The 27,210-nt window shown below is 45.4% G+C and overlaps 3 protein-coding genes across 3 annotated transcripts; all 3 read left to right on the top strand.

Annotated features, from left to right (window-relative positions):
• Positions 1–700: 700 nt before the first annotated feature.
• HOXA10 (homeobox A10) lies at positions 701–5,637 on the top strand. Its single transcript, XM_083706009.1, has 2 exons — positions 701–2,515; positions 4,345–5,637. Exons 1-2 carry the CDS (start codon positions 1,546–1,548, stop codon positions 4,617–4,619), a joined length of 1,245 nt encoding a protein of 414 aa, XP_083562135.1. The 5' UTR covers positions 701–1,545; the 3' UTR covers positions 4,620–5,637.
• A 7,112-nt stretch (positions 5,638–12,749) lies between these two features.
• On the top strand, positions 12,750–16,386 carry HOXA9 (homeobox A9). Its single transcript, XM_083706077.1, has 2 exons — positions 12,750–13,437; positions 14,817–16,386. Exons 1-2 carry the CDS (start codon positions 12,885–12,887, stop codon positions 15,053–15,055), a joined length of 792 nt encoding a protein of 263 aa, XP_083562203.1. The 5' UTR covers positions 12,750–12,884; the 3' UTR covers positions 15,056–16,386.
• A 6,848-nt stretch (positions 16,387–23,234) lies between these two features.
• On the top strand, positions 23,235–27,200 carry HOXA7 (homeobox A7). The gene is made up of 2 exons (XM_083706101.1): positions 23,235–23,832; positions 25,225–27,200. The coding sequence occupies exons 1-2, from the start codon at positions 23,454–23,456 to the stop codon at positions 25,536–25,538; spliced, it is 693 nt and encodes a 230-aa protein (XP_083562227.1). The 5' UTR covers positions 23,235–23,453; the 3' UTR covers positions 25,539–27,200.
• Positions 27,201–27,210: the final 10 nt, after the last annotated feature.

Here is a 27,210-nt window from a genome sequence, read left to right as displayed (position 1 = left end):
CTAAAAGACTCCATGGACAATAAGTGATGTTATTTCTCTCAAGTTTTTATTATTTCCAAACAACGCGTGCCAAGAACATGAGAGACAGAGAGGCAGAGAGAGAAGTGGAGCCATTCTTTCGCTCCCCCCCCCCCAATTAAAAATTCTATCTATCTGCCCCCGTCTGCCGGTCTCACTCTCTTGTCTGCTAGTTGTCTACCACAATTACGAACAGGCTACACAGTTTTGTCTGACAGTCCTTTTTAGCCTTTTATGGGTTGAGAATGAGGATATTTTGAGATAATTTGCTTGTGGCGCACTTTTGAATCTATAGTGGGTGTGCGATTATTATTATACTCCCCCTTGGGGAAAAAAGAAACAATTCCGAACACTAACCATTAGAATTTAATGTTAATCTGAGGATATCTCGCATCCACGTTCTGTGAGACCTTTTGCTATCCTCGTCCCTACAAGACACACCAGATATTTCTGCTTCACATGTTAGTTTAAGACCAGATACGGAAGATTTCGATGCAATGCTTGCTTACTGGGTCAACAAGGATGGGCTCATATTGTTACTGTTGCTTCTGCGGCGCTAGACAGGAATATTTCACAGTGGCGCTCCTCAGTCTCCCTGCCAGGCGGGGGTTCACTTCTGAGGCGGTATTTCTATATGTACACTTAGCTGAAAGTAAACCCACCCATACCACACTGAACACAGTGGGACTTGCTTCCGCGTAAAACATGTATATGCCAATATTCAAAGATGGGAGCCAGGCTTGAGAATTTTCTTCATTAGTGTCCTTGTCATCTTGAGGAGACATTGGGTGACTTTATGATGTCCGTAAACCTTCAGTGCTAGTGAGGAGGTCAGGTTGGTTTAGAACTTCCAGTGGCCCGTGATGCCATAATCACCGCCACTAAAAATAGCTAAGCAAAAGCATGTCCCAGGGCTTGACAATAAATACTGAGGTTTTAATAATTTCATCACAGCCATGGGCTGTATGAGATGGGATTGGGAGAGCAAAAGGGGGGGAGGGGGGATGTTGGTGGCGAGGTGGCAGAAAGAGAGAGAGGAGTTGGGATGTTGAAAGGTTCACTTACAGCTCGCTTTACGACCTGAACGCTTAATATGCTCCTTTGCATTTTTATACATTAGCGCATATGCTTAAAGAGGAAGCCTGGCTAAATTATGGGTTGCATTAAAATCGGGGCAAATTGTTTTCTATTGTTTGTCTCCCCTTTCTCCTCCGTGTGCGCGAGAGCCCACGCGCGCCTTTCCCCCTCCTTTGCTGACACGCAGGCAAAAGGCAGCCTATATGTGGCAACATCAGTTGTACCCCCGGGTACCTAGGCAAGGGCAGCTATGTGGCACCATCGATTACACACACACACACACATACACACACACATATATAAAATTCAGCAGTGGACCTGAGAGCAGCTCATTGCCTACGAAACCAAACGGGGAGGGGTTGCTGGAGAGGGCTGGGATTCCATTGGCTGCACGCACTCGCCGTGGCGCGGGGGTATCTCTAATCATATCCAGCATGTTTTGCACAAGAAATGTCAGCCAGAAAGGGCTATCTGCTCTCTTCGCCAAATTATTCCACCACGGCCATGGCATGCTCGGAGAGCCCCGCTGCAAACTCTTTTTTGGTGGACTCCTTGATCAGCTCAGCCTCAAGCAGAGGGGAAGGCGGAGGAGGCGGAGGCGGGGGCGGCGGAGGAGTTGGAGGAGGAGGAGGCGGAGGAGGCGGCGGCTACTATCCCAACAACAGCGGTGTCTACCTGCCACAGGCGTCCGATCTGTCCTATGGGCTGCAAAGCTACGGGCTTTTCCCGGTCTTGAGCAAACGCAATGAAGGCCCTTCTCCAAGCGTGGCGCCGGCTTCTCACGCCTACATGTCAGGGATGGAAGTCTGGCTAGATCCCCCCCGGTCCTGCCGCCTGGAAGAGCACGAGAGCCCGCAGGCGACCTCCTGCTCCTTCGCTCCCAACATCAAAGAGGAGAGCTCCTACTGCCTCTATGACGCCGAGAAGGGCCCCAAAGAGGCGGCGGCCACCGACTTGTCCGTTTTCCCAAGGCTGAGCTCGGAGGTCTGCTCCATGAACAACGTGACAGCCACCGGGGTGCCCGTCCCAGGCTACTTCCGCTTGTCTCAAGCCTACGGCACCAGCAAGAGCAGCGGCAGCAGCAATGGCAGCAGCTACAACAACAACAGCAACCACCACCATCAACATCATCATCACCACCAACAGCAGCAGCAGCAGCACCATCCGGGGCAGATGGTGGTTCCTTCACAGTTCGCCCCGCAACCTCAAGTGCGCTTTGAAACTCCGCCAGCGTTGACTCCTGCAGTCCCACCGCCGGATCCGGGGAGAAAAGACAGCGAGGATTCATCCCCACCCAGCACCTTGGCTTGCGTGGCCCAAAGGGGTGAGGAAGAAGGGCAAGCTTCCTCTTCGGCCCCCGAAGAACTCTCCCCGGCTCCTTCAGAGAACAGCAAGCCCTCTCCAGAGAAGGAAACGCTAGGTGAGCAATAAAATAACATAAATAAATGCACTACTCTCTACCCGCCTAGCTCCCCCGCCCCCGCGCACGGCAGCCGGCCCCGTTGCCACAAAAACCAGGAGGGGTGGGATGCGATAAGGGGGTGAGAATCGCCCAGAATACTGGAAGCCCCCTTCGCTGACCAAAATGGCCATTCATAGAGCGGCTTAGCGTAACCTGCTGAGCTGCCATTCATATTTGGACGCTGGGATGCTGTAAATAAATAAGTATTGATATAGCCACCCCTTCGAGTTTATGAGCCATACAAAAAGAAAGGAAAAGCTGAGTATGGGTAAAATCCTAAAGCCAAAGGGCTTGAAAAGAGACAAAATAGGAAGAAAGGGAAAAAGAGATAAATACAGCTCTGTATTTCCTCGCCTCAAGTGATGCTGAGGTGACTGCAGAGATAACATAGATGTTTGTAAAGCGTCCAAAGTAAGCAAGGGGCCAGCGCCAATAAATAAGCCCATTAACAGGCTAAGTTCTAGTTTACGATCCTGGATGCCTTAAAAAAAAAAAAAAAAGGAGGCAGCTGGGTTAAAATTCTCTTCTATGAAGCACTATCAAATTAGACTGCTGGAGACTGCGCTGCAAGAGGCTCTCCAGAGCGCCACAAGACTTCTGTGTTGAAATATACGCAGGGTCATTGGAATGAATGGGAGCTGTACAAGAATGCCAGAGTTCCTGGTCGGTGCTCAGTCATTCATTTCAAGGCGCGGGGATGGCGAGTGGCTTTTGCAGAAGAATTTTCTATTTCATGATGCCATTAAAGGGAATAATAAAATAATAATAAGAAAATAAAACCGGGAACTCCGCAGGGTAAGCTTACAGTTGTTGTTTTCCCACAATTCTGAAACAGGATGCAATGAAGCATGTTAAGTGTGTGCACACATATATGCATATGCATATCGTTATCTAAATGCACACAGAGAGAGTTGGGTTTCCCGCCCCAACCCCACCTCCAGCTACATGTACTTCCAAAAAATAAAGAGAAATGCATATGTGCTTTAAAAAAAAACAACGTGCATTATCAGTGTGTGCTTGTAGGAACCATCTCAGCGCTAAACTGCCCAACGGTTTAGATTTAATTTGAATTTTAAACGCACAGACCGTTCCTATGCTTGCTTGTTTGCTGCACCACTGAATTGAACGGGCTTGATTCTCAGTAACGCAACATTCCTATACCTGCTTACCGGGGAGTAAGCCGCACTGAACACAGTGGGACTTACTTCTGAGCGAACATGCTCTGGAAGGGTGTGTGGAGTAGTTTAGATGGGATTGCAGCCCTCATTCGCCAGAAATATTAGGCATAACAATTCGAAAACGACCCCACCCCCAATTAAAAAAAAACAGCCACCCAGGGCTTCTTCTTTTTTTTAATCGAGCGCTTCGACAGCGTCGACCACATTTTCAAATAATCTGGATTTAGGGGAGGGAGCGGGGGCGGTCTCGCAACGAGTGTTTTGAGAACAAACGGCCAGGACTGAAGCAGAGGCAAAACCCTGCAAGACGCCACTGCCAAAGGCATTTGTGCGCATCGGTGTCAACTCCAAAAGCGATCCGGTCTCTCAGACCAGCGAGATGCGGCAAAGTCAGGGAGTGTGTTGCAATGCTCGCTCTCCTTTGGGGCTCCCGATTTGAGAGGGACCCGAACCCTGAAGGAAGGCCAGAGTGCCCTTCTCAAATTTATATTCGGTACTAAGTACGGAAGCGTCCCCCAGCCCAGCCCCGCTACGCCGCCCAAGTTTTCCTGGTGTCGTTCTGGTAACCTTCCCTTTTTTTCCTTATCCCCCCCCCCCCTTTAAAACTAGGCAATTCCAAAGGAGAGAACGCAGCCAGTTGGCTCACCGCAAAAAGTGGCAGGAAGAAGCGATGCCCTTACACCAAGCACCAAACTCTCGAGCTGGAAAAGGAGTTTCTGTTCAACATGTACCTGACTCGTGAGCGTCGCCTAGAGATCAGCCGCACAGTCCACCTAACAGACAGACAAGTCAAAATCTGGTTTCAGAACCGCAGGATGAAACTGAAGAAAATGAACAGGGAGAATCGAATCCGGGAGCTCACAGCCAACTTCAATTTCTCCTGATGAACCCTAGGCACGCATCTTGATGGTCTGAACAGCTAGGACGGTTCCACCCCACCCCCCACCCACGGGTCTCCTCCCCATCCCCTAAGCCTCTAGCTACTCGCACCTGTGTGCGTCCGAGCCTTTCAATTACATCCTCAGCCTCTCCATGGCCTCTTGGTAATTGATTTCGTTGGGATGAAGCCATAACTGATGCACACTACCCCATCCATGTCCGCTGCTGCCCTCAGTCAATGCCCGGTCTGGAAAGTCTGACGCTGAGGGGGGGGAAATGGTTTTCAGAACCCTAGATGCCTATTGTCCCCCCTTCTCAACACCCTTCTCCCAAACTCCATTTTCAGAAAATTGAGCCAAATAAGACTGAAGGCAACTTGCGTTCTCTCCCACCCCACTGTAATGATAGCTGGTGTTTTGGATCTGAGCCGAGGATGGTTTCGAATAATTAAAATCTGGCCACGCCGCTGCTTAATAGGAAGCATGCGTCTAGCCGATCCAGATAACATCAGGTTATAGAATACGGTGTCAGGAGCCAAGGCTGGCGCACTTATATGTTTGTGCCCAATCCCCCGCGTACCCAAAAATCCATATTTAATATTACAACTTTTAAAATTGCCACGAAAATGAGACCTCTTCCCCCTCCACCTCCCCCTTCCCTCAAAAAAGGAGAGAGGAAAGTCTTTGTCTGCTTTATTGGCTAAAATCTTACACTTTCTGGTTGTAGGTAATGACTTGAGGTAGTTTTTGCTTTGGATACCTTTGGGTTACCGCTAGTTACGCTTGTCAAGCACATGAAAGGAAGGAAGGAAGAAATCTCCCCGCTTTGGAGGGGAGAAACGACTTTGTCCACGGAGAGGTGTGTTATTCTATGTATATTGGACCACCAGATGAAATTTTCCCCCTGACTTGACTGTGGGGGACAGCAAGGGAGGTGAAAGTTTCCCCCCTGGTTTCCTTGATACTGTGAAGTTACATGCGTTGAAAAGGTCAAGCGTGTAGTGCAAAGAGAAGATTTTTTTTTTTAAAGAAAAAAAATATCTATGAATACAGAATATGTATAAATGTCTATTAATATTAATATTATTAATATTATTAAAATGCCGATACTGTTGCAAGCAAAGCATTCTATAGCGTTATTCTCGATGTTAGCTCTATCTCTCGTCCATCCCCTCCTTACCTTAAAACCAATGAATTGTAATGCTGCCCTGCGTGGAAGTAAAGCAAAAAAAAAACAAAACAAAAAAAAAAAAAACACGGGACAAAATGGAGACGCTGTTTATGTTTCTCTTGGAAGAAGAATAAAAGGCATGGAATGAACCACCCTCTTTTTTAAAAAAAAAAATACCTCGTTTGTGACTGTTTATTCTCATGGTCCTACTTTCAGATCTCCAAGAACTTTTACAACAGGAATAGTTTGCCCGAGCCCCCTGCAATTACTTTAGGAATCTATTTAAATATTACCTAGACGGTCGTAATTTGTCTGGGCCATATAGCAATGGTGCTGTAAGGTTTGTCGGCTTTTGTTCAGTTTTATGACTTGCTAGTATATCTGGATTGTTGCTGTCTTGGACGAGTGGTTTTAGTTGACTGAGGGGCTGCACAGGCAGAGGAAGCCAAGGGCTACTTATTTGCGAAGTTAGAGGACTTGGGCTTCTCTTTATTTATTTATTTTATTCAAATAACTCGATGGTTAACTCGCGAGGAAGGATCCATTATTATTTTATTTTATTTTTTATTTTAAACCAAACAAAACTACCCCACTAGACGCTCGGAGATCTTTTCAACTCCAGAGGAAAACCTAGATGCCCCCACATACACAAAAAGGCGATTCTGAAAAGGTGAGCACGTGGGAACGAGGATCTTGAGCCTTGTTCTCCTTGATCGATCAGCTTTTCCGCCATGTTTATTCCTCCCTGCCTCGCTACCTGCCTGCTTGCGGATGCGCTTAAGCGGAGAATGTTTTGGCATTAAGGTTCTGTATCATTGCACGTTGATCAGCTCTAGAATCCAGACAAAGGCGCATCGGGTGGGGAGGGAAGAAAGAGGGGGAGATTGGAAGGGGTGGGTATGGAGGCGGTGGTGATGGGAGCCTGAAAGGGCTGTGTAGCCATTTCTTTTTCCAGACTTTGAACCCGCGCATCTTGATCGCCTTCGATAGCCTATGTATACAAGGATTCTTGCCTCTCGAGGCCTCCCTGGCCCTGCTGACCCTTTCTCTAAGTTGCATTTTAAAAAGGCACCATACCTAATTCGATCCGTGGCTAAGTTAGAGAACTATGATGGAACGTAGAGAGTAAGATTAAACGGAGTGACTACAGACTGGGCACAAAGGCGTTTCTAATGATTTGGCGGGTCCAGAAGAAGAGAAAGAACTTCATTTTTTTTTAAAGCACACACACAAGAATGTGGAAAGTTTGTAGACCGAGATGGAGACTTTGGTGGAGAGGGCAGAGGGGGGCGGTGGGAAGGGTGAGGTCTTGTTGCTGTTCGGTTTTTTGGGGGGAGGGGGCTTTCCCCACCCCACCCGCTCGGAATCTGTTTCTTTTGGGCATTGGTGTCTCTCCATATTTATTCGAAGCGGGATCCTGTTTCCTAAGGAAAGCGGCAGTGGGGAGCCCTCTTAATTAGGAGGCTGAGAACTGGTCGGTGGTTTAGGTAGTTTCATGTTGTTGGGGCTGGATCTCAATCTCTCTCTACAGCACGAAACTGCCTTAATTACTTCAGTTTGAAATCATCAACCGGGTCTAATAAGAATAAGAATAAGCGCCGGAGTCCATCCTTAGTAATAGCGATACAATACTAATAATACCGCCTTTTACCGAAGAAATCTGGCAGGCGTTAAGTCCCAATGCCATTGGTTTGCCTTCTGCTCGCCGAAAAACCCCGCGCCTTTCCGGCTGCCTCAATTAATGCATTTCAGCCAAGGTGGAAGAGGGGGAAAATGTTTCAAGGCGCTATTGGAGTAGACCTTCAAGCTTAGCTAGGATCGGTTGTCTTCGGTTTTTCTCATGCAGGTTTCCTTCAAGGTCAGGTGCACTCTGCCAGTTTAGGAATGTCCAGATTTTATTGTCTAATCCGTATCAATGGATACTTTGATTATTGTTGCTGCTGTTGCTGGTGATATTATTCGCATTATTCGCAAAAATATCTGTTGCTGTTTTCCTCCCTATGTATTGGGTGTGTTTCAGTTACTCCGCTGTAAAGAGAGGGAATCTGGTAGCAATTTCCAGCTCTGCTTACTGGTTCTCTCTCATTATATTTTATTGAGCTATATTGTGTTATGAGGTCTCGCCGCCGGCCCGTTTGCGCAAACACACACACACACACACACACAGCCCTCGCTCTCCCTTTACTTACAGTGGTGGCCTTCAGAATCACTCTGTTTTCTCTCGGCTGTTTTCTCCCCCCACCCCGAAGCTAGAACAGTCCTTCCAATGTCTGCAGGGAATGCAGACCCTAAGGGCATAAGAGGCGGAAAGAGGGAGCTCGGGGACGCAGGAAAACTCAGGAGGGGGGACCCCAAGGATTTCTCTGGAGCTCACAAGGCCTCGGTTACGATCATTATTGGAGTGTGTCCGGGCGCCTGCATTCCAATGAGGCGGAATAAGCAACAGCGACCTCGCTTGGGCTCGAGGCTGCGCTGTGCTTTGCTGTCGCCTTGCCATTTATGCGCAGCAGCCCAGCGAGAGGCGAAGGAGCCGCAGCGCCTTGTTTACACCGGATACACACATTGTTTACAGCTATTGTAAATGAACAAGACCTCTCCCTTCCATGTCCTGCGGTGGGTACGGGTGCGTGGGTATTGGGAAACGCACGGGAATATCCTTTATATTCTTTTTCCCCCTCCCCCCACCCTTCAAGTTTCCGAACGTTTCAGAGAACAATTAAAAAGGCTGGAGAAATCAGATTTGTTTAATTCTGCCTCCCACAAACACACACCGTCCCGTCAATTTTGGGGGGAGCCTTTGCCACGGTTGAATAATTTAAATGGCAAGTTCACACGATAAGTGCTTCGGGGGCATTGCTGCTTATAATATGGACATTGTGTGGTTATGTATGTGTCTGTGTTTGCACGAATGCACGTGCCTACGGCTTGGATCTAGAGGACGTACATGTTCCCACCACATGAATACAGAAAGAAGGCATTGCTGTATGCAAGCAGCTACTATGGCCAGCCTTCTGTATGAAGTCTGTGCTTCTTCTGAATCATTCTACGATTGTTTGGTCACTTATCTCAAGCAAAGCTTATTTAAAAGCTAAAAACACAACAAAACAGACAAACCCAAGAACCCGGAATTCTCCATGTCAGTGCTCAATACATTACCTCCTACAGAATATTATCCAAATCCTATTAGGACTACTTTTCTTTCTTTCTTTCTTTCTTTCTTTCTTTCTTTCTTTCTTTCTTTCTTTTTAAAAAGAGAAAACTCTATATGTCTCTGTGTGTACACACATATATATGTGTGCATGAATGAGAGGGAGAAGGGGTGGAATATATGGGGGGGAGGAGAGAGAAACATTAGTCAATTATATTGCTTAGATATGTTTAGGAACATACTGATTACTTTAGACTCTGTGTAAAATAAGTAAATAAAGTGCGAGCACACAGTTATAACCCTTAAACGGCGTTTTTATTTTTCCTTTGATCTGTCTGGTAGGTAGATTCAAGGGTTAAAACCTAATAGTGTGTGTGTGTGTGTGTGTGTGTGTGTGTGTGTGTGTGTGTGTGTGTAACCAGATATGGTTATTAAAACTCTGAAGCTGCGACCATATATGCACACTAACTTGAAATAAATACTGTTGAGATCAGTATAACATTTTTTAACCTGGGCGAAAATTTCCCGAAATGGGCGAGACAGTGTATATGGGTTGTTTATATGTCACGGCTACCGTTCTGCACACACTTACTCGGGAGTAAGTCCCAATTTATGTGTTCAGGGTAATGTCCAAAGACTGGTAGCCGCCTTATTCCAACCCGAAGCCTATTTCATTGGAGCTAATTAACAGTTCAAAGAAAGCAGGAATTCGGCTAATGAGGAGGCTTTCTCCATTTTCATATTATTTGTCACTAAATGGAAGTCAGCTATAGGTGCTACAAAGCCGAGCTATTAAAAAAAGATTCCTGTTTATACTGAAAATACAATATGTGCACCAAATGAAGAAAATGGCGAAGTACTTTGTATTTATCCCTTTCTATCATTTCGAAGGTGAATATAACAAATCATCTTTAAATTCTTTAATTTTAATGGTTCAGCAGCCAGCTTTTTTAAGGGAGCTCTGAAATGTTTATTCCTTTATTGTAACGCGAGCCTTACATTTCAAATTTCTACATGTCTACTCAAAAGTAAGTCCCACTGAGTTCAATGGCGCTTCTAGGTAACTGGATAAAGAGACTGCAGTCTTAGACTGCAATTTTACCCAGAAGTAAGTCCCACTGAGCTTTAATGGGACTTACTCTGTAGTACGTGCCGGGGATTGCAGCTGGATCATTCCCGTTGTTTCCCACTATCAAAGGCTTAATCCAGAATGAAAAGTCACTACCGCCTCCAAAACCCCAAAAAGTCATAAAAACATTTAGGAATCCTGCTGTTAAGATTATTTTTCTCCTTCGAGGAGGAAGGAAGTTCTGGCAGCATATTTCACAACAGCTGACTCTCGATTTTAAACAAAAATGACGTAAGACTTCCGTCTTTCCAGGAGAGAAACCGACTAATAATAATATTTTCCTCCTCTCTCCTGTTGAGGATATCGCACTAAGGCGATCACATACTTTAGCTGTAATTACATAGGAAGACATTTGTCTACATTTTTTTTTTAAAAGAAATGGCTTTGTTGAGGCATGGGAAGATATTTCCAGCAACGCCTCTGCGAAATTGTTTCTGCTGAGGATCTGTGAAATATTAATTGTTTCTTGTAATCTCGGGACCTTATGTCAAAAAAAGAGAACTAACTGCTAATTTAAGTTTTTCTCAAGACTCAGCTATTGGAGAAGTATAAAAGGGGAAAAGAACGCTGACGTGATGTAAAGCTAATGAGAACCATACTTTTTGCGTTCACAATATTCACAGACGAATTTCATTAGCACGCGGTTTCCTTGCTATTTGCCCCGTCTCTAGCCTGACGAAGAGTTAAAAAATAAAAATAAAATAAAATACAGAGATCCTTATTCTCTTCCCCCTCCTCCCAGTAGCAGAACACAGCATTTCTTTCCAAAGAAAGAAAGAAAGAAAGAAAGAGAAATAAATAGGGGGGGGGGGGAGAGACGTTTAGGAATCCTCCGGAGAAAGACAATGAATGCAAATGTCACCGACAATCCACCATTTAGTCATAACTTTAATCCACAACACTGGACTTGATCTGAGACCGTATCACCTTCTCCTTGTTTTTCCTAGACGGCGGTAACCCTCCGCCGCTTACAGAAGCCATATAAGAACGTGCCGGAGAGTAAATAACTATTTGCACTTCAAATCCGACGGCTCGGGAATGCGATCCGCCAGCGGGGATACTGCGTAAAAATGCAAGGGCGAAAGAGGGTGCCCCTTTAAAGGCAGGCGACAGACAGGATTTTTGCTCCTATTTTGCTTTCATGCATGCTTAGGAATTAATCGTCATGAAGAGTGTGAGTGTGTGTAGTGTGTGTGTGTAGTGTGTGTGTGTGTGTGTGTGTGTGTGTGTGTGTGTACTCCTTCCCCACCCACAGACAGACACACAGTCTCACACACTCACAGTCTCCAACATAGCTGTGCTTTATCCGGTTCTTGACAGAATGTGTAGTTACACTTCAGAGAGAGAGAGAGAGAGAGAGACAGAAGGGATAAAATGCCCAGTGGCCGTGGATCCCGCCGCAGTCAACTTGATCGAGGGGGATGTGTCCGCTCAGTTTTTCTCCCGCATAAAAGTTCTCTTCTGCATTCCTCCTCTTGACTTGGTCTCTTCCTTTTACTAAAATAAAATAAAATATAAAGGTTATCTAGTTGTCAAACCTGCATCAAAGAACAGGGCATCAAACATCTTCTTGATAAAATGTCACAATATTATTTAAAAGAAAAACAGCAAGAAGGGTAATTGTCTCCCACACCTGCACGTTAAGCTAGTATTTGTGGCAGAAGTTAAATGTGTCTGCGGTTCCTTGCCTTATTCTGCTGCTGGGATTATTTCGGGGGCTGTGCGGGGGTGAGGGGAGGGAGAGAGAAGAGAAAGAGATTACTGAGGAGCCAGGAGGTGGGTCTTTGGGATTCCTAGTTGTGGGTCCGATTCCACAGAGAGGGATTCCTGGCTGTGGGTCCGAGGACTCTTAGATCGGAGGTGCAGATAAAGATGCAAATTTCGATATCGATTTGAGATCTCTCGCCCCCAGCCCCAGTTATCCTCCTGCTCTCTTCGGCGGTGGGCAGATTCCCTTTTGGAAAGGGGAATCGTGTTGGATTTGACTTTTCCCTGCCAGCCCCAGTTAGCTCTGAACTCAACGGCACAGTATTATTTACAGTGAGTTCCCAAACTAAACACAATAGTATAATTTAACCTTTCCAGGCACTCGTAAATTTTTACTGCTGTGAAACACAGCGATGCAAATGAATATGCTCGTAGTTACTGACTTAATAACAACCCCGTGGCTCCCGAAACAATAACTCCTTATGAAATATAATAAATATATATTTAAATACAGTATGCCGCCAATGTTATTTTGCTTTTTTATTGCTTCAATTATTGTATAATTTTATGTGAAGGTCTCCGATCACAAGGAGGGTAGCCTGTCTTTGTGTGCGTGTGCGTGAGTGAGTGAGTGAGTGAGTATGTGTGTGTGTGTGTATGTGCATGAGAGAGAGACTTGGCTTTTTTTTTTTTTTTTTTTTGCAAGGAACACGGACCATTGATGGGATGATTAATTATGATATAAAATAGTCCGCTTTAGAAAGGTGGCCATACCCAAAATTCTGATCTTTTAATCTCGATCAGCCACAATTAAAACAAATATTGCCGTACAAGTCGTCTATCCTTTTGCATAAAAACATATGGCTTTGCTATAAAAATGATGACGGGAAAACACTGACCCATTAATAGCCTGCGGACTGATTTATACTTTATTGTTCTGCTGCCCGGCCATGTGACGCGAGGCAGCCAATGGGCTGACAGGCAGCCTTCAACTTATTAGGTGACTGTACTTCTTCGTGAGGACCAAGTTGTTACATGAAATCTGCAGTTTCATAATTTCGCCAGGTCTTGCCTCTCCTTTTTTTGCACTGGGGCTGGGGCTGGGGCTTGGCTTGGATGGCTATGTCTTCTTCGGGGACGCTCAGCAACTACTACGTGGACTCTTTCCTCATCCACGACAGCGAGGAGCTGGTGCAGTCCCGCTATGGCTCGGCTTCTCTAGGTCAGCCGGCCAGGCAGGCGACCCTTGGAGACCACCCCGAGTTCACCCCGTGCAGCTTTCAGTCGAAAACCTCCGTCTTCAGCACTTCCTGGAACGCCGTGCACCCGCCGAGCGCTAACAATGTGCCCACCGTGTACCACCCGTACGTGCATCACCAGGCACCAATGGCAGCGCCCGACGGCAGGTACATGCGCTCGTGGCTGGAGCCCATGCCGGGCTCCTTGTCTTTCCCGGGCTTGCCGGCCAGCAGGCATTACGGCATTAAACCTGAACCGCTCACGGCCAGGAGGGGTGACTGTACCACCTTTGACACGCACGCGCTCTCTCTGACTGACTATGCTTGTGGTTCTCCTCCAGCTGATAGGGATAAGCAAGGCAACGACGGCGCGTTCTCGGAAAACAATGGCGAGAGCGAGGCGAACGGAGACAAGCCCCAGATCGACCCAAGTAAGTGCCATCCGCCTGGGCTTGGGCGGGAGGAGGGTGGGCGGGTGGGTAGAGGGCTGGGTGTCGAGAGCCACCGTCTACCGTGAGCTATGCGGCAATGGCTGCTGGGTGGGTGACTGGGTGGGGGCTGCTGTGGTCATAGAAGAACGTCCAGCTGCACCACTGAGCTTCTCTCTATCTCTGTGTGTGTAGAATTGTGTGCGTAAAACGGGAATATGGTTGCACATGCATATACGCCTGTATGTACATATTGGTGCCACGGTCTTTGTAGGCTCACGGTCTATGCAGCCAGCTAGGTCTGTGTGTGTTTCTCAGCGTCAAGGTGCCAGCAAAGTCCAGCATGACCTCCCTGTCGCAACAGTGTGCAGGGGCGCGTCACCAGCGTGTTTTCCTGGGCGCACGCTTCAGCTACAAAGCCACATTGGGGGGATGGGAGGAGAGAGCCGGACGGTGTAAGGGGGGGGCGGCGTGAGAGGGTGGTGGTCGCGCACAACCCAAGTTACTTGGGAGAGGCGAGGAAAAACAAAACATTGGATGTGAATCTGATCCCTTTGTGACGACTAGCTGAGCTAGGAAAGCCAAGAACAACAACTGTTCTTGTGTGTGTGTCTTTTCCCTAACTTCATTTTAGCCCTCTGTTTGGCGACTATTTATTCCACTCCTTTGCTTGTTGCTAACACCTTCGCTTGCCTTTAGAACTGAGCTAGCGGATCAATAGTGCAGGCACGGCAAATAATGCCAAATGCAAATATGTGAGTGGGTGTTTTCCCACCTAAAGCAAGCCAGGCTTAGCTTGAAGACAGGGCCGGGTGGGTGTGTTCCCTTATCTCCTTGAAAGCGCCCAGCGGTTATATAAGAGAAGGTCAGAACTGGAAAGGGAAACATTTTCACTATGACACTTATTCTCAGGGGTTGTGCACCGGTCCTATATATTTTTTTCCGGAGGGGGAGAGGAGAGAGAGTGAAATCAGGGGGCTTGGCTGAGAGGAGGGTAAGCAGCAAAGGCAGGCTTTGAAATTACACCCTATATAAACACTATGAAGAAGTGAGGCGGTGGCCAGTGGGGTCCCCCCCCCCTCTCTTGCTTTTTTTACTACACGTAATTCTACGTGACCTTTTCCATGTGTCTCAGTTTGGAGTCCATTGTGTCTGACCCCTTCCTGTAAGTCTGTCCAAAGGAAAGGAATGTCGTAAACCACCAATATCAGGGCATCCATGCTCTTCAAAAGGAAGGTGGTGGCTTGGGGTGGGGGTGGGAGGAGGTGCTGTTTGTGTGCCTATGGGGTGGAGATGCAGTCATAATAGCAGTGCGGGGGGGTGTTGGTGCGGGGTTCTGTCCTTCGCCAACTTAACCCTCTTTGGCGTCGTTTTCCTTGCAGACAACCCGGCCGCGAACTGGTTGCACGCGAGATCCACTCGGAAAAAACGGTGCCCTTACACCAAGCACCAGACGCTGGAGCTGGAGAAGGAGTTTTTGTTCAACATGTATCTCACCAGGGACCGACGGTACGAAGTGGCCCGGCTCCTGAATTTAACCGAGAGACAAGTGAAAATCTGGTTTCAGAACCGGAGGATGAAAATGAAGAAAATCAACAAAGACCGAGCGAAGGATGAATGATGCTCGGCTTCCAGGTTTAATCACGTTTCAAACAGCAAAAATCTCCCCTTCCAGCGCAACGCAACACAATCCTCCCCTCTTCTGTTCCCAGCATACCCCGAGACTGTGTCCAGGCCTCATGTGTTGTTGTTATTATTATTATTATTATTAAGATTATTTGGGGTTTCCCACCCCTCTGGGGTTGTTGCTGTTGTTTTGTCCTTGGCCAATTCAGCTCTTGAATGTATCTCGCCAGCGTGCAGGGAGATATGGCTGTGCCCCGGTGCTATTATGGAGGTACCCAGATTTATCATTTTCTAATCATAGGAAAGGAAAGGGGGGCATTAAACTCGGAAGGCTCATCTGTTGGCTTGTCTAAATCTACCTGTCCTTCACGAAAGAAAGAAAGAAAGAAAGAAAGAAAGAAAGAAAGAAACTACCTTTTTAATGCACAATTCTTTACAGACTGTATAGGTTAGTCGACGTAGTTAATTTTATTTGCTCTTTGCGCGGCAGAGAGAGGTCTGCTCTAATACTTGAACACTGTGTTTTATTGTGGTAATTATATTTGTGACTCAATTTTTTGTGCTTGGGTGCTGTACCAGATGTGATTGTGTAAGCTAGGATTCAATTTGAACTCAGGTTGTTTATTATAAAGGTTGCATAGAGTATAGCTCGGTAGTGTAAGGAGTCCTTTTTTCTGTATCATTATTAGACAGTGAACCTTGGATTGTACCGGGGGGAACCAATTCGTTCGCTCTCTTTCTATCCCAGCTTTTAAACACAAAAGTGGGGGGCATGATCTGGGATAGCCAAGGACTTGTGGATGATCCCCCCAATTCTTTTGAAGCAAGTCATTTTCGTATGCACACTTGATCGATCGATCGATCGATCTATCTATATATATATATAGTACAGTCTTCGTCAGTTGTATATATCATAATCTATATATTAAAGGAAGAAACCCTTAATAATCAGGCTAGCTTGAATCTTGTTTTTGCACCCGTGAGCAATTTTCAGATAACGGAGCTATACCTATATGTGAAAAAGAAGGTAACTACCTATGGTTTACGTTTTGAGTTTAATCGAATTTAATTGATTCTTATTGTAATGAAGTTTAATTTTATTGATAATAAATTATACACTCTAAAAAAACCTACCTTTTGGTTATTGTAGATTTGTATCGATTACTAACATAAAAAAATAAAAAGTCCTGGACGTTATGTTTATGCAGAAGCTACACTGTATATTTTGCAATAGTTACCTCATGGCCTACTGACCAAATAGTTGTGTCCAGAATGATATTTAACTTTTTGCTAAATAAAATATATATTGATTCTTTTAAAAAAAAATATTGTGCTGTTTTTAAGGTTATTAAGAAGGCAAAACCTGCCCATCTTTACCTTTGGAGAGCAAGCAAAATGCTAACACTGATCCTTTAACACGGTTACTCAAAAGGAAGGCCCACTCATTTTGATGGAACTTCCAAGCAGTTATGGTTCACATGGCAAATCCTTCTCCCAAACGAAAACGCGAGTGGAATCTGGGAGAAGAAGACAGTGGAGTAACTCGGCCAGGCGTGTTGCACCCAGGCTATCCAATGATCGCATAGAACCCTGAACTGGAAACTAAGGATAGTAACTAGCGTGGGTGTCTTTAATTAGTTAAGATGCTGTGAAATAATAATAATAATAATAATAATAATAATAATAATAATAATGATGATGATGATGATGATGATGATGATGATGGAATTGATCAACATAAAGCAAAGCAGCAGGACAAAATTTCGGTGACCTTTTGCAGGAATAATCTAGTTAGTACCCGCCCCTCTTTCAACTCTCATTTTAAAGAATCAGCTTGGCTTCCAGAAGCAAATAATCCATCGCGTATGAAATTTCATCCATGTCTCTTCATAGAGAAAGCATTCCCAATGTAAAACCCATTCCAGCTGCTTTCTGTGTCTTGGGTGCACTCTCGCTCGCGAAATAAATACACCACATTTGACGCAGCCAAAGATGGAGGCTTATCGGGCAACAATGGACGCTAGAAAGGTTTTTTGTGTGTGTCGTTGTTTATAAAGTTCAGATTAGAAAATCGGGTTGGTTGGCAAAGGGGTGTTGGTGATGGAGATTAACCAACACTTTAACGAATACATGCAGGCGATGGAGTGGGGGGTGGGCAGTCCAAACGGATGAACAATAAAAGGAATTCTGACGCGTTGGGAGTTTAGTCGTGCCTCGGGCAGGCTCGGCTCTCCGCTCAGAAATTATTATCCTCCCCCATAAAAAAAAAAAATACCAGTTAGAGCAGAGTTGTGCACAAGACCAAACAGGGACTCCTCTGTAGCTTATTGCAGAAGAGTTTATTTTAAAGGCACAAACAAGCCCGCACACTTCCAGCTAACAAGTCTTAGCTGAAGAAGCTGTTAAGAAAATTCAGAGCCATAGTGTGCCATAAAAGAAAATGACGGCTGTAACCGTTTATGGGGTGTAAAATGCTGCAGGCTTGAAGGCAAGAACTTTCAGTATCTCAGGCTTTGAAAATGTTCGAAGGTTCAGAGAGGCAGGGGAAATCACTCGGAGTTTTGTTGGCCTTTTTTAATTTTTATTTTTAAAAATAAAGACATCTCTGGTAAATTGCATTAAATTAAGACAAAGCGAAACAGTTCTCGTCTGCAAAAACAAGGGTGGGGGGTGTTTCTAATTAATGCCTGTCCCAGTGGTTTGGGATGTTGCGACGCCCTCTGTTGTTGCAGACAGTGGGGACTTCAAAGAATCCTCATTGGAAGTGCGTAATAAATGGCAGGTCTGCAAACTGTCTGGAATTCGGCCCTTAATGAGTTTACAACTGTCCAGCCACAATTAAGATTTTCTACAAAAGCCCTTTCATTTGTTTTGTCTGGCTGTTTTAGATAAAGCGGCTCTGCGGAAATAGCTCGTTTTTATTAGCCCTTTCCCCTCTGAAATGTAGGCTGTAAGGTGAACGTTTATCTTTAATGAATATACCGCTGGAACCTTTTCTATAATTGCTACTGCATGGCAAAGTAGATTACCGAAGCGTTTGCAGGGGTAGATATCAGCTATGTTTACACGTTCGTCAGATTCCTGCACCTATTTTATTGCTTGCGGTTACCGGGACAGAACAGCAGATGGCAGTGTTGTTCCACGAAAACAAGGGCGATTTCCGCCATGAAGCCAATGGAAAAAATTATAAAATGTCGACTTTCTAGGAGATGCATATGCGGTTTTGAAACTCCTGATTTGATATTAACAAAAGGCGATATTATATATGTCCCCACTACTAAAAGGAATACCTTAATGCTTCAGTATTTCGTGTTTCAATATGTTATAATCTTAAAAGTCAATAACTGCAATGGTAAACTTCTCCGTTTTTAACTATTAGTATTAGTATTATCATGCCAGTTCTGTACAGATTGTTATTTTCCTCTCTCAGCTTGAAGCATGCTTCACGAATCCTGCTAATTTGACCGCAGTAAGAGCAAATAATATGTCGTGCGCCTGAGTGCACGTATCAAACACATGTACAGTGAGAATATATTTAAACAGTTTAAGCTTATACAGATGCATTTGGGTTAAACATCCCGTGTATATTGTAATCGACTAATGAAAATGCATAACGGATATATAATGTAAGGGATATATAATGCACAAAGTCAAAGCAGATATTCTCACACAATATAATCGTTTGCATTAACCCGTTCATGGCTTAGGCAATTTACCTGGGAATCTGCCCCAATGAATGCAGCAACGCTTCTTACTTCAGAGTAGACATGTATAGGACTACACTTCGCTATACTGAGGCCGCATAAGCAATTTTTATAGCCGGGAATCTCAAAGCGCTTGGAATGCGGATGCTGGTGACTGAAACGCGGCGGAGCTGTTAAAGAAACATGCTCAGTGTGTATTAAAACAACAACACACAGTTAGACGTGAGTTTTTAATTTTTTAAAAAAAAATGCTCCGATCATTTTTTTTAAAAATGTATTTATTAGGAGCAAACAGTCTTCACAATGCAATGGGCGAGCTTTTGAATCGCTGAACATGGATGGCTCCATCTTAATCTCTTATTCAGCCAATGATCCCTGCCTTTGGTTCCATTCTGCTCTGGGCCAGAATCCTTCGGAAACGACGTTCTTTTCACCGGGCCAAAACAGAGGCTCTAAGTTGGTGGCTCGGCAACAAAATTTTATTTGAAAATTATTTACCGGCCACTGAATTTCTTCACCAGATGTCTTTGAGGCAGTTAGAGGCTCCCGCTCGCTTTCTTAAGCAATTTCATCTCTGTGGGACCCGGTTTAATTATGCAGTGCAGATGATAACAGTTCTAATACACCGCAGGATTAAGATGCCTGTACGAATCTAGCCTGGAACTCTTGTGGCATTTTATTTACTCTTTCATATGTGTGTTTGTATGTTTATGAATATATTGTATATATATTGTGTGTGTGTGTGTGTGTGTGTATACACACACCTCTCCTTCACTTCTGAATTCTACGGCTCCATCGATTAGAATATGAGCCATATACACAAACACACATACTGAAGATAGATGAATGTACTCGATGTTTGTGAATAAATAAGACAATCAAACCACAAATGTGTGCCTACTGTACCGAAATTAAGAGCCAAGAAAGACAAATAACATTATTGGGAAAACGCTTTAAGTTTGCGTCTTTTTTCCCTGCCAAAAAGAGAAAAAGAACGTTTAGCAGTCAAATGACACACTAAATGTGAGTATCAAAGGTATTTCATTGGAATTCCTTAGTAGGAATCCAGGAAGATTCCTAAAAAAGACTGGAAATTTATTGTGCATTTATTTAGGATGGAACTTACATATACATGCACAAATCCCCAGTAGAAAATGTCGTTTATATGAACGAATGACTGGTCATGGCAGCGTTTAATGTTAATTCTTATTGTCTCGTGTGTACTTTTAATGTAGCTTGTCCTCAATGACTTCGGCTACAGTAAAATGCAAACACGAATATATACATTTGTTGTAAGTAATTTGGACAATGGGTGATCAGTGGAGGGAATAAAGGAGGAAGAAGGCAGCTGAAACAGCGGAATAATACCCCAAGTCCAAATTGCAGAAAATTCTTTGCTTGATCCCAAAATAAACCACCCTGCAGAATGACCAGTTGGTGTGTGTGTTTTTTTTAATCATCCTCGTTATTTTTAACATTTTATTCTGTGGGTGAAGGTTGTTTTTAAACGAGGTTTGTTTAGAGAAACCTAGAAAGCAGTAGTTTCTAGGTTACAATTTTTTAAAGGGGGCGGAGAAGGCATTTTGGATGGAATGAGTGACCTAGGGAAAACTTTAAATAATTAAGCAGTATCCATTCCAACATATCTTTTCTTTTTCTTTTTAAGTGGAATGGAGAATAGAGGCATCTTCTAAAACTGGACACCATTAAATTTCCGCATTCATGTACCGTAATATGTCCCGGAAACATTGCTTAGAAGTGAATAATCATTTCACCCCTCTTTTTTTGCTATTTATACTGGAAGTCTATACTCTGGAGGTGATTCGGAGCTCATTCCGTTTAGTGAGGGTTAGTCCTGAGTCTTTATTATAAAACGCCCTATTTCCTGGAGGGGAGGCCGTGGACAACGGGGTGTGTGTGTGTGTGTGTGTGTGTGTGTGAGATGGTCTTCTCAATTTAAGTAGCACTTCCAAGAAGTGACTTTAGGCAAACGCGATTTTAAAATATATTTATATAATCCCAGCAGAACTGAGACACACACACGTCTAAGAAAGCAGTGTGCGGTTTGATGCCGCCAGAGCTCGGCCTCAAAGCTAGTTGCACTTAACGGTGTCCTTTAAAGACTCATCGATAAAATTCTGTCTTGCTCTTATCAATACCCAAGTCTAGACTGTCGGTTCTGTTTGCTGCTGCTTTCTTCTGGCATCTTGGCTGCGTTGTCACCAGAGGAGCAATTTATTGGCAGAATGCCGTCTAATTCCGCTTCTTTGATCTGGCTCCTCGTCTTTGGCAGGTTTTTCCTTCGCCTTCCCTTCTAACTTCTTAGTCTTTTTTATTTTTCTCAGGAGGCTTTCCTTTCTTTCTTAAAATTTCGAGGTTATTTTTTTTGGAGGGGGTATTATTATTATTGTAGCCCCGCAATCTTGCACCACGCGCCTCTCCCCCCCCCCCAGCACACACGTTTCCTTCCTTTGGGTTTGACAGCCATCTTGGTGCCTTGACCGATCTTGGCGGAATGAAAACCAAAGACGTCTGTCGATGCAACCAGACTGTACTCTCCCAGGAATAGCAAAGCAAACCTCGAAGGGCGGTCTCCGCGCCCAGGACCGGCTCCAGTCCATATCACTGATTGTGAAGATGAGTTCATGACAATAACGTTCCTCCTTTCCAAAACTGTACACCAATACCTCTCTCCAGCCCCTGTTGCACCCGGGCCTCCTCAGGCCCCTTAGATGAGCCCTCCCCCCCCCTCCTTCCCTCCCATGGGTTGCCAGAATGTGCCCCTCTGAAGGGTCCCTGCGAAATATGGGCCAGGCATAATTTTAAACTGGTGAGAACCTCTTTGTACACACAGGATACCAAACTCTATAATCTAAAGGGAGAATTTCCGGGGCAATCTCATTGTCCTCCTTCCAGTTTATGATGTGCAATATAGCAGGGCAGTAAAAGCTGTCTTTACCAAAACTCCCCCGTCTGAGGGAAGGAAACTAGTTTTACGATCCGTTTTAAAGGAAGGGTAGGGCGCAACATCCTCAATGGCGTGTCCTCTTATTGCTTGGTGGGGGCCGAGTGTTTAGAAATTAAGGAGCTGCCTTATCCGAGATCTGGGACACACACACACACACACACACGCCACCGCTCTCGACACCACCAACACCACCACATAAAACCAGAGGTAGGTATTTATTTACCCCGGGGGCGGGGGAGGAAAAAGAAGAAGCCAGATGAAACAAAGAAACCTGAGTCCGCATCCCAAGTCTCTTCGATTTTTTAAAAAACAAGAGGTGCTGAAAGTCCGTTTGTTTTTATTATATTTCCCACTGTATCTTTTTTTTGGGGGGGGGGGTAGTGGTGGCTGAAATATGCATGCTAATGGATAGAAGAAATCCGCACTAGTAAAGGCAGACCGGCTGCATTATCACCGAAAAACAAAAACAAAACAAAACTCCCTCCTGGATATAAACCTTCCTGGAGTAAGAGGAACAGGCAAAAGTAGACACATGCCTTCATCTTTCTTCTTCTTCTTCTTCTTCTTCTTCTTCTTCTTCTTCTTCTTCTTCCTCTTCCTCTTCCTCTTCCTCTTCCTCTTCTCCTCCCCTTTCTTTTTAGGAAAGATACCCACCCGTCCTCCCTTAGATATGCTGTGCTTTTTCTCTATTTGTGTTTTGTTGCTGAGGAAGAGAATTTGGCAAAAGAGGGAGAGAGAGATGATAGAACACGTATTTAGCAACCCTTCACTCATCTTGCCAGCAGCGATTAGCCGAATATGTCTGTCAATATCTTAATAAATCTGCGAGCAAATTGGGAAGCATCTCATATAAATATTTCACTCTTTCCTTTCCTGAGGAAAAATAAATGAGAGCAGGATACAGAAGGATTTGCCAAATGAGTTCATTCAGACACACACACACACTTGAGATAGACGCAGATAACATATCCTGCATAATGGTGGTGGTTGTTTTTACTATGGGGGTATTTTTATGGGCACCTTGCCTTTGTATTTTATTTTTTTTAATGTACTTTCCCTCCCGCAGCTCTACCCCTCCCCTTTCGGAATATGGAAGAACTGAAAGGCGGAGAGAGATAAGAAACAAGAAAATCAAACAGGAAACATACATGGAAACTCAGAGTTGTGTTTGTGGTTTATTTCCAGCTCTGCAGGAAATATGACTGAGGAGTGGGGTATATGGAGGAGCGGAACAGAAATGCTGTTTTCCTCCCCTTAAAAAAAGAAAAGACGAGGAGAAAAGGGGTAGAGAGGATAAAGATGCAAAGAGGAAAATGTGTATTTCGAAACACTGGCTTGACGTTTCTTATTCTAGCTTCCCTCTGGCTCGGGGCTGATCTCGGCGCTCCCTCGGCTTTATCCGGAGCCGCTCCGGGATCCCGGGCCCCGTTGGAGCTGCCCGAGCGGCCAAGTCTCCCCCTCGCCTTCGAATCGGCCAGGCGTCGGCTCGATCCTCTTCCCCTTCCATCATAGGACCTTGTGAGCCACCCTGATCTATACCACCTGTGATGCAGGAGGAGATTGGAGGATGGGGTCATATGACTGGTCACGTGGTGGAGGCAGCTCAGTCCAAAAGAAAATGGGGTTTGGTGTAAATCTGGGGGTGTAATGTTATCATATATCACGCTACCTCGTAAAACCGACACGGAAGCCTACCGGACCACAAATCACCGGTCAAAATTATGAGTTCTTCGTATTATGTGAACGCTCTTTTTAGCAAATATACGACGGGGGCTGCTTCTCTCTTCCAAAATGCGGAGCCCACGTCTTGCTCCTTTGCTACCAACTCGCAGAGAAGCGGCTATGGACCAGGCGCTAGCGCGTTCACCTCCTCCATGCCTGCCTTGTACAACGTGAACAGCACCATATATCAAAGCCCGTTCTCTTCCGGATACAGCCTGGGCTCCGATGCCTACAATCTGCATTGCTCCTCTTTTGATCAGAACATTCCCGTCCTTTGCAATGACTTAACCAAACCCAGCTGTGACAAAGCGGAGGACAGCAACCTGCACAGCCAGGCGGAGAGTAATTTCCGGATATACCCCTGGATGAGGTCTTCAGGTATGGGGGAGGAAGGAAGGAAGGAAGGAAGGGGGGGGACAAAACCGAGATGCGGGCGGGGAAGGCCGGGCGGAGGGGGGGGAGCGTTGGATTGAAAGCGCTGCCAAGCAGGCGAATGGCAACTTCCACGCGGGTGCGGGGGCAACTTCCACGCAAGGAGCGCGCGCGCGCCTGCCCTGCCTGCCTGCCTGCCTGCTTTTAATTAGAACAAGCGGCGCCATTGCGCAGAAAGCCCGTGGCATTGTATGTAAATGAGTCTCATAAAACTTTTTATTGCCCAATTAATGGGTTCTAGCCTCGTAAATTTATTTAACTCTCTCTCTCTTTCTCTCCCCCCCCCCCATATGGAATGGGAGCGTTGGGTTGAATTTTTGGTCGGGGCCCTAGGGAAATATGGGAAGGGTGATGGCGAAGGTGGCCGGAGACTGGCAGGGGGAGAGCCTCGCTTCTCCACGCCCGCACTGGCGAAGGAGGGGGGGAGTAATGCTGAGTGAGAGAAGAGCCGGGGGTGCGGACTGGGGTGGGGGACGTATCAGAGAGAGAGAGGGGGGGAAAATATGAGGGGGAAAATGGATCTTTCTATTCTTGGAGTGAGCGAAAACGTTTGATTCCCTAATATTTATCTCACCCACCCTCCGCAAGAAATATAGACGGTCAGGCATGTCAATAAAGAAAGGGGTTATTGGAGCGACGCAAACCCGAACCTGCAGTTAATTTTGCGGGAGGACAGGAAGACCTGCTCTTTTAACTGGGAGCGAAAGCGAGCCCTGAGTTCCAGACACCGCTTTGACTTCCGCCAGAGTCTGGAATGTGGCGGGCAAACCGGAGAGGGTTTGCTTTCAGTCAATCGCCCTCTTTTCCCCGCCTGGGTTTATTCATTTAAACTACATGGTTAAAACCCGAATTCCTCCACCGATCCTGTCTCTCCCGGCTTTGCCCGGGGCACTTGAGGGACAGCTAAGCCTTCAGTTTTTAATATACTGTGCAGGAAGTCAGTGGGATTTGCTTCCGAGTAGACGTGTCTCAGAATTGGACGGTCAGCTTCTACCCATTGGCCAGGAAGTTACGCCTTGCTGGACTCAATGGAGCTTACTTCTGAGTAGGCTTGAAATGCTGCTGTCCCTTTCCCAGATATATATATATACATATATATTTATTGGGGTGGGGGTGGGACTCGTGTGTGTGTGTGTGTGTGTGTGAGAGAGAGAGAGAGAGAGAGAGAGAGAGAGAGAGTGAGAGTGAGAGAGAGAGAGAGAGAGAGAGAGAGAGAGAGAGAGAGAATAGGAAATAGGAGGGTTTTGTTGTTTATTTGTTTGCAAGCTGTTGTAAAACTATTTCCTGGTCCTCTAACTTCGGTGGTTCTTCCCCGGCCTCCCCAAATCCTTTCTTCAGGTCCGGATAGGAAGAGAGGGCGTCAGACCTACACCCGTTACCAAACTCTGGAGCTGGAGAAAGAATTCCATTTCAACCGCTATCTGACCCGGCGGCGGCGGATAGAGATCGCCCACGCCCTGTGCCTGACCGAGAGGCAGATCAAGATTTGGTTTCAAAACCGGCGCATGAAATGGAAGAAGGAACATAAAGAAGAAGCTGGAGGCGGCGGCGGAGGCAGCGGAGCCCCGGCGGCCAACGACAGCACATCAGCTACTGCCTCTGTGGAGAAAGTAGAGGAGGAGGAGGAAGAAGAGGAAGAGGAAGCGGAATGAACGGACAACTCCCCCCCCCTCTCCCGGGCTCTCGCTCGCCGGAGCCCAGCGCTCGTCTTCTGTATGCACGTGACATTGTAAACGCTCTCTTCAAATAATAATTAAAATCTATTTAAAAAGGAGACCCTTGCAATCGCCAATTCCAATTATAAGGGATGGGGGGAGAGGTGAGTTCACCTCGACTGGCCCTTCCGCATTCCCAGAGCATCCGAGACACAGCTCTGTGTAAACTAAGAGTAAAATTATCACTTGAACACCCGGACCAGTTTGGCTGTGAATGTCCAAACCTGTTGTATTATTATTTTTTGTTACATGATAGACGGATAGATTTTTCTCCCCGCCCTTATATCTGTGAGGGGAGGGGGGTGTCGTAACTTGCACATAATAAGAAAAAGGAAAGGGGGGGGAAACGCTGGGGGAGCCCCATATAGTTTAACTTCCAAATAAACTACCTGACTGTACTGGTCCCAATCAATCGCTAAGGGACAAGTGCATTAGGCTCACACTCAAACTACCTAATTTACGCTGAGGATCGATGTACTTCCAGTTACTGAATTTTTTGTTCTTGTTTCTTTGTTTAAAATAACCTGAAGAAGGATTTGGGGCGGGTGGGGAATTTCGAATTCTATGCGGGGAAAAACAATGACTTAAACCACTACACTCAGCTGCAGTGATTTGTACTACCTATTTTCCAAACTACCTATTATCTAGCTCCGCCTACCTATCTTCAAAATTATGCTGTATTTTATTAATGCAAAAAGGAAAGATGACAATACTTTAAGCGGACTTCCTCGCAGGACATGAAGCGTAGCGCATAAGGTATAAAAGGGAAAACAATTGCAATGGGAGGCCTTCCCAAGTCCGCCACAGGATTTGATGCCTGGTGTTGTTGAGTATAATTTAAAGTTTTTAAATAATAATAATAATAATAATAATAAATTTATTCTAAGGCTGTTATTAAGTGGAAACAATATGCTGCAATGTAAGCTTTCGTCACACAAGTCTTCGCTAGGCCGAATTTGATGGAGGTTAAACCATCGCAATGGATTTGTACAAAGCGGTTTCATCGCGTCCTTTTTGTGCGGCTCTGTTCATGGCCGATTTAGTGTTCCCTTTTGAGTTTTCTACCATTCTGCTTGATGCAACTGAAAAAACCACAAAGCAACAAATTGAAAAAAAGATGTGAATTTAAGCACCGGCCACATATACCTATTCTCAGCCACCTTATTCCCTTCTCCCTATTGCCAGAATGTGTTAAGTCTGAAGCAGCGTTAATTTTCATAACAATGAACGAATATTGTATATTGGATCGAGGGAGGCTTGAGCCATTTCAGATTTTCTTGGACCTCATTGATAAATATACCATGTCATCTGCTGGGAAGCCTGTACTTGGTTAGGCAAACTTTGTAGCATGAAGCAACGTCGACAACTCTGTATAAATAAATTCTGCCTGAAAGTTTTGGCTAAACTTTATTCATAAAATGTACGTTACAATGTGTTTTTCCACTGTGAACATTGAGGTATCTCGTGTTAAAATTGAAGGGGGCGGGAAGTGCGTGTGTGTGTGCGTCTGCGTGAATACTCTTCGGAGGTGCTGTCGTGTATCGCCCACGTTCGATGTGTTTTATGTTACACAGAAATAAAAAATGCTTGTTGACAAAATATCCTTTCT

Source organism: Podarcis gaigeae (genome assembly GCF_964106915.1).
Source record: "Podarcis gaigeae genome assembly, chromosome: 12".
NCBI classification, from domain to species: Eukaryota; Metazoa; Chordata; class Lepidosauria; order Squamata; family Lacertidae; genus Podarcis; species Podarcis gaigeae.
The sequence above is the reverse complement of the archived record's forward strand: the minus strand, read 5'-3'. Positions and strand labels throughout refer to the sequence as shown.